The sequence below is a fragment of the Arachis stenosperma genome, chromosome 5 (genome assembly GCF_014773155.1).
Source record: "Arachis stenosperma cultivar V10309 chromosome 5, arast.V10309.gnm1.PFL2, whole genome shotgun sequence".
Classification (NCBI taxonomy): Eukaryota; Viridiplantae; Streptophyta; class Magnoliopsida; order Fabales; family Fabaceae; genus Arachis; species Arachis stenosperma.
Genome location: NC_080381.1, coordinates 15,519,394 through 15,533,530, shown reverse-complemented (window position 1 = coordinate 15,533,530; position 14,137 = coordinate 15,519,394). Strand labels below are relative to the sequence as shown.

The 14,137-nt window shown below is 33.3% G+C and overlaps 1 protein-coding gene across 1 annotated transcript; it reads left to right on the top strand.

The window, feature by feature from the left end:
* Positions 1-6,707: 6,707 nt before the first annotated feature.
* LOC130982312 (UDP-glucuronate 4-epimerase 5-like) lies at positions 6,708-8,623 on the top strand. Its single transcript, XM_057906276.1, has one exon. The coding sequence runs from the start codon at positions 6,988-6,990 to the stop codon at positions 8,326-8,328; it is 1,341 nt and encodes a 446-aa protein (XP_057762259.1). The 5' UTR covers positions 6,708-6,987; the 3' UTR covers positions 8,329-8,623.
* The last annotated feature ends 5,514 nt before the right edge of the window (positions 8,624-14,137 follow it).

The following is a 14,137-nucleotide window of genomic DNA, read 5'->3' as shown; positions in this document are numbered from 1 at the left end:
ATAAGTAAGTATTGTTACGAAGTTTTAGATAAATGCCTCAGAGACATCTTAAGGTGCTCAGATTCGTATAATGCTCATTTGCCATTTGGAGGTAAAGTTGTTGTTCTCGGAGGAGATTTTAGACAAATTTTACCTGTGATTTCCAGAGGCTCAAGGCAAGATATAATTCAGTCTTCTATTAATTCTTCATATTTGTGGCATAACTGTAAGATTTTGAAGCTTACAAAAAATATGAGATTGTCACTAGGTGAAAACAACAACATACAAGAACTCAGAAATTTTGCAGAATGGCTACTCAAAATTGGTGATGGTTTGGCTGGTGATACAACAGATGGTGAATCGATCGTTCATATACCATCTGACATTTTGATTAAGAACTCTGAGACAGCTTTGGATGACCTCATTGATTTCGTGTATCCAAATATGTTATCCAATTTATCCGTTGAAAATTATTTCAAGGATAGAGCAATTCTTGCACCAACTTTGGATTTTTGTGTCACTGATGTCAACAACAAGATGAATGCAGGGCTACCTGGACAAGAAAGAGTCTACTTAAGTTCAGACTCTGTGTGTGCTGAAGAGGGAAATATGGAATTTGAGTTAGATGCTTTCTCGCCGGAGATTCTAAATAGAATAAATTGTTCAGGTCTACCACCACACAAGTTGGTTCTGAAGGTTGACGCTCCTGTTATGTTGTTACGAAATATAGACCAAACTAATGGTTTGTGCAATGGAACGAGGATGAAAGTTAGAAGAATGGGAAATCATGTGATAGAATGCAAGACTTTAACTGGTAACAAAGCTGGAAGTATTGTTCTTATCCCAAGACTGAATCTAATTCCAAATAATGAAACATTACCGGTCAAGTTTCAAAGAAGACAATTCCCAATTATCATGTCATTTGCAATGACAATAAATAAGTCCCAGAGACAAACTCTATTGAAAGTTGGAATTTACCTTTCAAGGCCAATTTTCACCCATGGTCAATTGTATGTTGCGTTATCAAGGGTAACGAGTAAAGATGGTCTGCGAGTGTTGTTGCAAGATCATGAACACTTGGAAGATAACTGCACGATGAATGTGGTATATAGAGAAGTTTTTGAGAGCCTATAATAAAAAGGTAATAACAAAATGTCTTACTAAATCTATTTATTTATTAAAATTTATTACTATCACTTAAAAAAATTTAGAAATTCTAGGAACTAATAATAGATGAATTCTTATTATACATGAATAGTTTGAAAATATTAAAATTATCATTAAAATTCGTATAATTTTATTCTCTTGACAAACAATTTTATAATTACATTAATCATATAATTTTATATACAAATATTGATACGGTGTTGTTTCATGTATATATTTTGCAGGTATCAAAAGATAGCATTGAATTGTTATTCAATAGGTTTAAATTATTTATTGTTTATTACAAAACTTTTTGCATTAGGATTCTCTATTAATTTGTTCTTCATTTTGAGCTAATTTTGATATTTTCTTACTTCACAGTAAACCAACATATAAAATTTTGTTGGTAGATTTAAGTATTACTAGATTATTTATGGTCATATTGAGTATATATGCCTGATTTATTGAAAAAAGTAGATTAAATAACTATTTTATAGTTAATACAATTAATACTATATTAAGAAAAGAAAAACAACGCATACAAGTTATTTTTTTATTAATTAAATTATTATAATTAAAATGAAATTTAACATAACAACTTAAAATTATAATTGCAATCTTATCACGTGCATGGCACGGGTGATTAAACTTGTTTATTTTATAGGTAGGACCAAAAATAAATATGAGAGAAAATCCATTCAATAGTAGAAGATCACACTTTACCCTCTAAAGTACAAATTTAAAATTTAGAGGATCCAAATTCACTTTAATTATCTTAACCAATGCCCCAATTAATTATTTTTATGTCTTTAAAAAAAATTATATATGAAAAGAAATTAATTAATTTGTTCACTTTAATAAATAGTTATTTGACTAAAATAAAAAAATTACTTTTCACGAATTTTTTAAAAACTAATTAATATTATATATATTTTGTTATACTATATCTAGTTATAAAATTTTTATTTATTTCTAATGCTTATATTAAAAATGAAAACAAATTTAAATTAGTGAATTTTAATCTATAATGTAATAATAATATAGTAATTATTTTATATATCGCATAAATATAAACTAGTTATTTTTTTATTTGTAAAAATTTTATGAGGCTTGAATCTTGTTATAGATATAACTCCTTTGATAAATTTCACTTTTAAAAATTATATATATATATATATTTATATTTATATTTATGACAGTGACATATTTTTTGTTTTAGTCCAATCTAAATATTTTTTATTATTTTTAAAAAAAAATTTTTTTTAAAAATTTAATAATATGTGACGAAAAATACTGAATAAATTATATAAAAACTAATTAAAATACAACACAAAAACATCTTTAATAAAAAATAATATAAGCATCTTTACTTGATTGATTTTTTCTAATTGGACTTAAAATTATTCAGCGGTAGATGGAATTTGAGTGAATAATGTATTTGATAAAAAATATATTCACCTAACATAAATTAAACGTCATGTACCACTGTATCAGCAATACTGCTTCACTTTAATTTTGAGCGTACAAACTTTCTCTCCGTTTCCCACCAGCGCCTCAGCATTTTGCTAGTTATATACTCCATTATCATTTCTCACTTTTAGTTTCCTTTATTTTACCATGTAGAAAAGACTAAGAAGGATGAAAATATACAACAATAATGATCAAGGAACCGAATTGCATGCTAGACAAATGAAAAAGCATAGGACATTTCGTCGTATTTAGCGATAGAGATAACTTATTTGACTCAGCAAGTAGTGGCGGGATCGTGATATATTCCAGGCAAGGTGGTGAATATTGAATAGGCAACTACTCAAATGAAGATGATAAAAATATCTTTTTATGAAAGTGTGATTTATTTATTTAGCTACACTTTAAACAAAGACAATACTTTTATAAATATCAAAATCTAACTATCCAATCCATCATCCAAAGGTTAAAAAAGAATATTTTCATATGAAGACAATTATAAAGTTTTTTTCATTGTAGTATTCACCTATAGCTATTGAATATTCTCGATGCTTCTTGTGTTACAAACTTACAAGTTACAATTGTACCCGGCAAGAAGAATGCTATGATTGGCGGGTGCATGTAGCTGCTTTTTCATATATAAATCAAATTGAAAAGAAAGTGATGACCGCATTGTACAGTATATAGTTATATACTAATTAGATATATTTATTATGATATAAGCAATAGAAGGATTATTTTTATCTCTGTTTAAATGGATTCGCACTACCAAAAACTTAAAAGAAGCATTATATAACTCTGAGTTAAATGATAATTTTATAAAACAATGCATGTTCACATGGCTAGCGAAGAGGAGATAGACGAATGATAAATCATATGAGCAAGCTAGAGTGACATTCCAAACATGAAATAGAAATGGTGTAAGCACCGTACGATACATGTGTTGGTCCATATATCCTGATTTGAATTGATTGGGGAGTGGAATGTTAGATGTGGATCATATTATTCTGATTTTGATTCTGATTGTGTGGCTTTAGCGGATATCTGGGGGAATGTCTTGCCTCTTCCTTTGACTTGCACTGGAATTCATGAATTCGGTGCCACATGAAAAGTGCTTAGCGTGCACATAACAATTAACATCTCATCTCAACCAGGCCTATGGACGATGTAACGGCTCTCCAAATTTAAGAATTTAATCTTAAAAAATATTATTTATACATTAAAATTAATTATTAAAATTAACTACTAATATATTTATATATAAATATTTATATAATTTAATTTATTTTTAATATATATTTATATTTTAATATATATTTTATATTAATAACTAATTTTAGTATATACGTCTAATTGTTTAATTTGTACTCTCTCTTGGCCCCTTCTCTCCTCACTATGACAATAATAAGACATGCACAAATCTCATTTCATGGTATAACGTTATTAAACTCAATCATTTATATTATTTTTAATATAATACTTTATTTAAATAATAGTTATTTTAAAATGAGAGAAGTTTATGTTATAAATAACTGGCAAGGGTGTGTTTGGAAGTATATTTTCAAGGGAAAAAAAAAGTGAAAAAGAATTATTATTATTGTTGTTGGTATTTTCATCTTTATAGAAAATTTTTAAATGATTTGAATAAGGATAATATCTAGGATACACTTAATAAGATTAAACCACTGGTAATCTAGTTACCAAAAAAAACCACTGGTAATCTTAGTCAAAAAAAACCACTGGTAATCTTAAAAGCATTGTACATGCGGCTAAGTATTGGATAAAAGTATTAAAATATTTAAAAATATTATTTGTACGTCAAAATCAGTCAATTATTATTAGTTTTTTTAGTTCAATAGATTAAAGATTAATCTATTGTAAATCAGAGTTTTATTTAAGAGTTTATTACTGTCCAATAAATTACTGCACACACATAATAATAGTCGAATACCTGACATTTTGTTTAAGCAGACTAACAAACTAATTAACCCAAGTTAGTTAAATTATTATTATATATTTAACCATGTTTTGTTGTCAGAATTATGTAATTGGACCAAACTAGGTTTGTTGTTTTTAAGAATAATAGAATGTGGCCTAATCCAATAGAATATTTTCAGTGTACCTTGTTTAAGATAATGGTCCGTGGAAGAGACGCTTGTTGGGAGCATTGTGCCCTGTTATGCAACCAGGCAGAAAGTCAGGTGTAATTATTGTCGACCGGAATTCAGTGGAGGTGTTTATAGGATGAAATTCCCCTTGACCCAAATTCAAAACAAAGATGTTATACCCTGCACTCAACTTCCAATGGATGTGAGGGACTATATTCAAAGTATACTAAGTACTCCAAAAAGACCAAAAACACCAAAGAAAAACAAGCCAGAACAAGCTGCTGTTCTAGCAAATGGTCAATAGAGTAACTCTTCTGCTAGTGGTGGCTTCCATAATAACCATAGATCTAGTAGGCAGAATGGTAGTGCTTCTCCGCCTTTGTTAAGATAGTGGAAGATTAAGGTCATGATGATGGTACTTACTTGTTTGAGTTTCTTGAGTCAGTTGTGCTGGAGGTTGGTGTAGAAAATGTTGTCCAGGTCATAACAGATACCAGTGCTAGTTATGTTTATGCTGGAAGGCTTCTCATGGGGAGGTATGGTTCTTTGTTTTGGTCTCCTTGTGCTGCATATTGTATCGATAAGATGTTAGAGGATATTGGTAGACAAAATTGGGTAAATACAGTCCTGGAGGAGGCAAAGACCATCACACAGTATATTTATAGACATGCATGGATTCTTAATATAATGAGAAAATTCACTGGTGGAAAAGAATTAATCAGACCAAAAATTACTAGATTTGTCACTAATTTCCTTTCCTTGAGGTCCTTAGTGATACAAGAGGATAATTTGAAGCAGATGTTCCCTCATTCAGATAGATTTTGGAAATGCACATGAAGCTGTGAGCATGGTTGATGGGGACATGCCTGCTATGAGTTATATATCTCATGGAATAGAGGGCCAAAGTTGCGATTAACTATTGCATTGACTCAGTCCATTTATGATTTTATCGACATGTTAAAAGCATGATGGCAGTCCTTACACTGTTAAATTTTAATTATCAAGGATATTATAAGCATGCAACAAAACAAATGTGTGTGGTGGATTAGCTTTAAATAATTGCATATTTAATTCTTTTGGTTCTGTAGGTGATTGGTAGGCAAGTTATCCCCACACTTCAAAGAGCTGCGGCAAGGATACTTAGCCAACCTTGTAGTTCCCTTTGGTACACATGGAACTGGAGCACTTAGTATCCATAACAAGAAACGCAGCAGAGTGGAGGTGGAAAAATTCAGCTGATTGTGCATTGTAATCTTCGGTTACAAGCCCGTTTCCAATGTTGGGAAACAAAATCTAGATCCATTGTATATCATGAAATAGATGTCAGTTGTGAATGGCCTAGTGAAATAGAATCTTCAGTTTCTATTTTGGATGATTCTTGGTTGGACGATTTGCCATTTGAATGCAAAGCAAGTCATTAGCATTGTGTAACATTTAGATAGTACATAAAATTCATTCGAAATTGCATAGGTAAAGTCATTATCAACTTGATTAATGATATTCAAAATCTTCTAACTTTCAAACATCCTTTGGACATTGTGATAATTTATGCACTATTGGTTAATGCCAAAAGCCCTTTGGTAATCTTGTGATTCTGGATATAGTTAAACAAAATATCAGATGACAATAAAAGTAAAGCAGTAAATATTTGAGTACTCTGACCATCTTTTTAGATATCTCCCTTTATCTGTATTCCTTAAAACTAAATGGATTAAGTTCATGAAAATCTGTGTTATGCCGTTGATGGTTTGCGTCTTGGTAGCAAACTTGACCATATTGCTTTCTTTTTTTTCTTTTTTTTTTTTTTGACCTTATTGCTTATGTTAAAGTCCATCGTGAAAATGATGATAATAATAAAAGATTAGTTGCCCTTTTGGTACGTTATTGGTTTGCAAGATGATATGCATCATGCTAAATACAAAATAAATTCCCATTTTCATACTTAAATTCAGTATATATTGTTTAATGTTTATTGGCTATAATGTACGGTGTCTGTTGAAGTGTCGTTCTATGAAGCAAATATGAAATATGAAATGGAATCAGTCCATGTAGCAGATAGCGTGGCGCAAGAAGAGTAGAGTGAAAAGAGTTAGGAAGAACGACTGAGTCAGTCAAGAAGAGTAAAAAGTCAAAACACTGAAATTAAATTACGGGAATGCCAGTTCCCATCTGATTCATCTCCCTTGCAACCTAAACTATGTCTTTGGAATCTATCCGATCCCATTTCTGAGAACAAGAGAATCAAATCAAAACCATCTTCTCCTAATCCTTCCAAGAAACCCCAAAAATGTCGCTGCTGAAGACGGTGGCGGCGTCACACAACAACGTCGACAATAACATGCTGCCATCAACACCGGGCAAGTTGAAACCAGAAAAGTACCAACCCTACAACCACTACATGATCCACCGTCTCAGGCTATCAAAACTCACCCTTTGGTCCTCCATCTTCCTCGCCTTCATCCTCTTCTTCTTCATCCTCTCCCCTCCATCTCCTTCCCCCGCCGCCAACCGCCGTGAATCATGGGGAGGCCACCACTGGGAGAAGCGCGTCACCAAGTCAGCCTGCAGGAACTCCGACTCCGGATTCACCGTCCTCGTCACCGGCGCTGCCGGCTTCATCGGCTGCCACGTGTCTCTTTCCCTCAAGCGGCGCGGCGACGGAGTCCTCGGCCTCGACAACTTCAACCGCTACTACGATCAGAACCTGAAACGCTCCCGCCAGAAGGTGCTCTCACGCGCCGACGTCTTCGTGGTGGAGGGCGACATCAACGACGCTGCGCTCATTCGCAAACTCTTCGACGTCGTCCACTTCACCCACGTCATGCACCTGGCCGCCCAGGCGGGCGTCCGCTACGCCATGCAGAACCCGCATTCCTACGTCCACAGCAACGTCGCGGGGTTTGTGAACCTTCTAGAAGCTTCGAAAGATGCGAACCCGCAACCAGCGATCGTGTGGGCCTCATCGAGTTCCGTGTACGGACTCAATTCTAAGGTACCGTTTTCGGAGAAGGACAGAACTGATCAACCAGCGAGTCTTTACGCCGCTACGAAGAAAGCAGGTGAAGCCATTGCGCATAGCTATAACCACATCTATGGGCTTTCCATCACTGGGTTGCGTTTCTTCACTGTTTATGGTCCTTGGGGTAGGCCTGACATGGCGTATTTCTTCTTCACGAAGGATATTCTGAAGGGGAAGCAGATCACTGTGTTTGAGGCGGCAGATGGTGGAACAGTTGCGAGGGATTTTACATACATCGATGACATCGTGAAGGGGTGTTTAGGGGCTTTGGACACGGCGAAGAGGAGCACTGGCAGCGGGGGGAAGAAGAAGGGGCCTGCGCAGTTCAGGATATATAACCTGGGGAACACTTCGCCGGTGGCGGTGAGCGAGCTTGTGAGGATATTGGAGAAGCTTCTGAAGGTGAAGGCGAAGAAGAAGGTGATGGTTATGCCGAGGAATGGGGACGTTCAGTTCACGCATGCCAATATTAGCAGAGCGCATAGGGAGCTTGGTTACATGCCCACCACAGATTTGGAGACAGGTCTCAGCAACTTTGTGAAATGGTATCTTGATTTTTACTCTCCCTCTACGAAGAACCCTGCTTCTTCTTCTTCTTCTTCTTGGTGATGTATCCATTTGTATCAGCAAATAATTACTATTACCGTAATCTTTTGGATTTATAATGTCTTAGCCACTGTACAGTTTTTGGTTCACTACTACTGAGAAATCAAGTTGAATCTTTTTTGCCTTGATTGATTGATATATCTGTTTATCCACAAATGATTAATTAATCGAACATGGCAGCTTCCAATTTGACTTGTTTTTCTCTGCATTTGAACTAGTTTCTTTTGTGGTGATAGTAACTTGATACTAACTCTAAATGGCATTCACATTTTATCACTCGTCCCGATGTTAATGCCATTTATCCAAAGCAAATTAATTGATGAATGAGTAATTAAATTACAGCACTGTTAGGCCTCAGCACTTTTTTAGATTTTGGCTAGCAAAAAATCAATATTGAGAAAGAATCTTCCAACAAAGATAAAATTTGTAAGACGAGCTAATAGTCAAAATCTTCACGAAAGATCATTCAATCTTCATTTTAGTTAATTAGTCAAATTAGTCTCTAAAAAATAAGTGCAGTTGATGATGTGGCTAATATTTGCTGACGTGAAATGTTAGTTGACATTAACGTACTCTAAAACGATGTATTTTTGTTTTTTTTGCCTCCAAAAATTGAAACGACGTTGTTTGATATCCAGAATGGAATATTCAACTGTGTTTTTTCCCATCACCACCTCTTATAATAACTACTCTTCTGTTTTGCTCCAAAATCTCTTTTTTTTTTCTCTTTTTTTTTTGACGTAAAATGCTTTTGTCTGAGGTGGTGCTGTGAGATCTTGCTACGTGCAAAATTCTTAATTTGGAGCGCTTTTCGCTTTTAGCGATTCTTTTGCAAGATGGGTACGGGTCAAGTAAACAGAAGTAGTGACGGTGGCCTAGATTCTAATAATGGTGGCAGTGATGGTTATTGTGACATGAGCTACTATAGCCGTATTTTCTCTTCGGGTTTTATTTTTTTCTTTGGGTTTTTCTTCGGATAGATTGCGACTCTTTATGGATGGCTCGCTTTCTCACTGGTTGTTTATGTGGATCTTTCCACCGTGGGTTGTCAAAAGGATAACGAGGATTTTTGGTCAATTGAAATTTTTTATGGTGAATCATCATTCACTCTTAAATTCATAGAATCTGTGAATTTTTCTCAAATTCTTAATCTTTTTGTTTTTATTTGTAAAATTTATTGTGGTTTTTCTCACATGCAAACCTATGTTAGCTTTTAATTTGAAGTTGGTAGTTTTACTTTTGTTCTCCTGTGATTTTCAGTTTCATTATCTTCATGAGAGAAATTAATTTGAATTTTGAATTGGGGAGATTTGTTTTAGTGTGGATTATTTTTTGTTCTATAGAGGTAGATGGATGAAGGTGTTTGATTGTGCGCCATTCGTGTGGAGGGAACCAATTTGAAGAGTATCTCCGGTCAATCTTTCCTCGTCGAGTTTGAGTTCAGGCGGCGATAACTCAGTCCAAAAAATATCTCTTCGACGAAGGAAAGTGAAGTGGTGATGACGGTGAAGGCTAAAAGAAGCAGAGACAGGCTTGTAGAGATGAGTTCGTCAACGTTAAAACCAGAGAGGGGAGAGCAGTGGTTCGTGCGGTGCGACACGATCCTGGAGTTTCAGAGAGGAGGAAAATGGAGATGGCACACATCTCTTCAGCTGGGTTGGAAGGCGAGGGTGTAGGGCTGGCAATGGGTAGGGTAGAGTAGGGGTTGGACCCTATCCGTGGGTTGAAATTTCATTAAAACTCTATCCTATCTTATGTGCGGGTTGAGAATCTCTCAACCCTAACCCTATCCGCACCCTAAAGTTCTAAACCCCACTCTACTCATAGAAATATCAAATTTTTTCAAAGTAAATGTAAAATTCAATCATTCCAAATTTTATACATAAAGTAAAATATCATTTTTGTCCCCAACGTTTGGGGTAAGTCCTATTTGTGTCCCTAACATTTAAATTGTCCTATTTGTATCTTTAATGTTTATAAAAGTGATTCAATGTTATCATACTATCAATTATACTGACAAATCAGATTATATTTTTCAATTATTCTCACTTGGATGTATTCATTCTCAATTAGGTCTCATTTGGATGTGTTCGATTTTAATATTATACCCACTATTTATGTTTAGATTCAATTATGTTCCTAAAAAGTGAATGAGTAAAGTATCGTTTTTGTTCCCAACGTTTGGGGTAAATCCTATTTGTGTCCCTAACGTTTAAATCGTTCTATTTGTATCCCTAACGTTTTGAAAAGTAATTCAATGTTATCCTGCCGTCAATTACACATCATGAACGCTTTAGTTTGAGTTTTAAAAATCTCTTCTTGAAGTTAGAATACAAATGTCTGGGATAGAATTGATAATCCACTTCGAAAAATAGCTCATCAAAAATTGAAACTAATTCTTACCACATTTATATAATTCACTTTTCTAGGGACATAATTGAACCTAAACACAAATAGTGGGTATAATATTAAAATCGAACACATCCAAGTGAGACCTAATTGAGAATGAATACATCCAAGTGAGAATAATTAAAAAATATAATCTGATTTGTTAGTATAATTGATAGTAGGATAACATTGAATCACTTTTATAAACGTTAGAGATACAAATAGGACGATTTAAATGTTAGGGACACAAATAGGACTTACCCCAAACGTTGGGGACAAAAACGATACTTTACTCAAAAGTGAATTATGTAAATGTTGTAGGAATTAGTTTCAACAATTGATGAGCTATTTTTCGGAGTAGATCATCGATTCTATCTCAAACATTTGTATTCTAACCTCAAGAAGAGATTTTTAAAACTCAACTAAAGCGCTCATGATGTGTAATTGACGACAGGATAACATTGAATCACTTTTGCAAACGTTAAGGATACAAATAGGATGATTTAAACGTTAGGAATACAAATAGAATTTACCCGAAACGTTGAGGATAAAAATGATACTTTATTCTTATACATATTAATAATATAAAAATAAAAAGACTAATGTTCTAAATTACTAAATTAATTAACTAATTTAGTAATTTTTTACTTATTGTAAATTATTACATGAGAAAAATTGTAAGTTCAATTTTTATTTTTTTTTTATTATTTACTTAATTTTTTATAAAATATGTGTTAAAATTGTTATTGACAGAATAGACGGGACCAATTTAACAAGTAATCTTTTGGGAACCGCTGGCTGAAGAACGGCTAAATTTGATTAATAATGTTATGGATAACATTACATTGTCGAAATTGAGGATGGAAAATTGGAACATGGTCGAGTAAATCATGAAATTCGTGCGTTTTTCAAGAATGACAATTTATTGTTTTGACTATATGGTAGTTATTAATATTTAAAATTATGAACTAAAGATTTGATGTTATTAAATTAAAAAAATTGAATTGATGATTAAAAGTATTGATTAAAAATAATAAATTTTATTAGTTTTTGAATATTTTTTGTTTTTTAAATTGGTTTTATTTTTTAAATATTTTAAGTTAATTATATATATTTTTTTGTCATTTTTATTATTTATGATATCAAAGTTAATTTATATGTTAAGTGATATTATAATATATATCTAATAATTTTAATTGATAGTTAATATGATAAATTTATAAAATTAAATTAAATTAATTTTAAATTAAGAAATTTTAACTTTTTTAATTTAAAATTAATTTAATTTAACTATATAAATTTATTATATTAACTACTAGTTAAGATTGTTAGTGTATGTTGTAGATTTGTGGTTAGTGTGATGTTATTTAATATATTATATTAATAAATTTTAACTTATTAATAATGAAAGTAACAGAAACATTAAAATAATTAATTTAAAATTTTTAAAAAAATCATTTTAATTAAAAAAAATTAAAAATTAATTTAAAAAATGAATAATTTTTTTCGGAAAAATTTGACCATTTGTTCGTAATTTCGTATACCATCCTTCCTGACGTGATGTCATTCGCGGTGCGGTGAGATATTGGAGGAGGTTTGCGGATCAGAAGAAAGAAAATCCCAATGCTTCCTTAAGATTTATGGATATTATTTATGTAAGATGTAGGGATATTCTGTTCACCCAACCGCTATCTACAATGGCCTCGTCAATAAAAGTATAAAATTAAGCATATCCAGGACAGGGTATGTAGGGCTGTCAAACGGCCCATCTAGCCAGTCTAACATAATATTTGGTTAACAAGGATCAAGGATTAGTCACAAATTCTAATACGGCCCACAGCATGGTCGCTATTATCCTTTGGTGATAAATTGAATAATTTTCCATGATAACCCATCAGAATATCAGAAGATTAAGAACAATAGTTATTGCTAATGCCCAACCCAAAGGAGACAAACTTGGATTGCGATTGAAAGATTTAGGCAGGGTCTTTTAGAATAACCAACGTAAAGCCCTTTTATAATCAAACTACTCAACTCAATTAAGACACAACGAACTAGCTTTGTGAATACGCAAGCGATGGTTTGAGATCTTTCAAAAGCTAAATCAAACAGTTTGTTCAAATCAAACACCATATATAATATGGGACGCATTTCAGGTGAGGAAGGTTACTGTGCTAGAAGTTCAGTACGCCATGCTTCTAAACCATTGAGATTTAATATAAAATATATGAAAGGATGAGATAAAGAGAAAGAGGAATGATGTGATGCTGAATCAAAGTGGGTGTATGGTAGTCTGGTTACTTATTTATCCGTTGTGGAGCGAGGAGGTGCCTAAAATGTCCATAATGCCCAATACAGTGTGATGATGTGGATTGGCTTCTGCGAATTGTGATGGTGTCATGTAGCTGGCTTAGAATGAAATGGTGAGCCGAGCAAAAATAATGATGGACCTATTGTGAAAGTTTGAGTGTTTATGAGATTGGGCCCAGTATATATCAAATCAAGACAAAAAAAGGTACTATATTAAATCAAGACAAAAAAAGCACTATATATTAAATGAATATAAGTAAATATATTAAAATATATTTATACTATTATGAATTAAAAAGAATATTATATTTAATATTCAAAAAGTCAATTCCAAAATAAAATATATAATCTTTGAATATTTAAAATTATACAATAGTAGAAGTGTAGAACACTAGATGAGATTTAAATAAATAAATAAATATTATTATAATAAAAGCTGCCATAACATTAAAATAATAGAATAAATAATTTAAATATTAAACAATAAAAAGTTTTCGTTGCTAATTCCACGGCTAGCAAACAGTGAATTAGTGAATATTGTTGAAGGAATTTATTTTTTTTTGGTTGTACATTGTTGAAGGAATTGAAGTGGGATACTGAGCTTTATTTTTTTGGTCATGGACCAAGTTAAAAGACTCGAACCGGAAATAGTCCATAGTGATCTTCAGTGACCCGATTCTCCCATCTGCCCTAAAGGATTAACAGCGCTACTCGATGGCTGATGACAAAGCACTATGGTCTTCCTAAAGTTTCGCCGCTGGGCGCTGGCTTCATCTAAATCCGACCGTGTGATCCTTGCTCCTTGCTCCTTGCTCCTTGCTCCTCTGTAAACGAGACACCTAACATCGCCAGAGATTCAGACCGGAGCATCTTTAATGAAGCGTCATCTCCCTCAGCAGCTCAGGATCATCTTCAATGGCGCCAGTCTGCTTACACTGCCAAGCTTGGAAGAAGGTTGGGAATCCCCCAGGCTCAGCAGTCCGATTAGCCTTAGCTCGCAAAATGTCCCCCTCCCGCCGCCGCCGGTCAAGCCTCTATGTGAAAGTTGGCGCTACTATTGGTCCAATGCTCCGTCGACCTGCCGCACATAATCACACTACGCGTCCACCTCTTT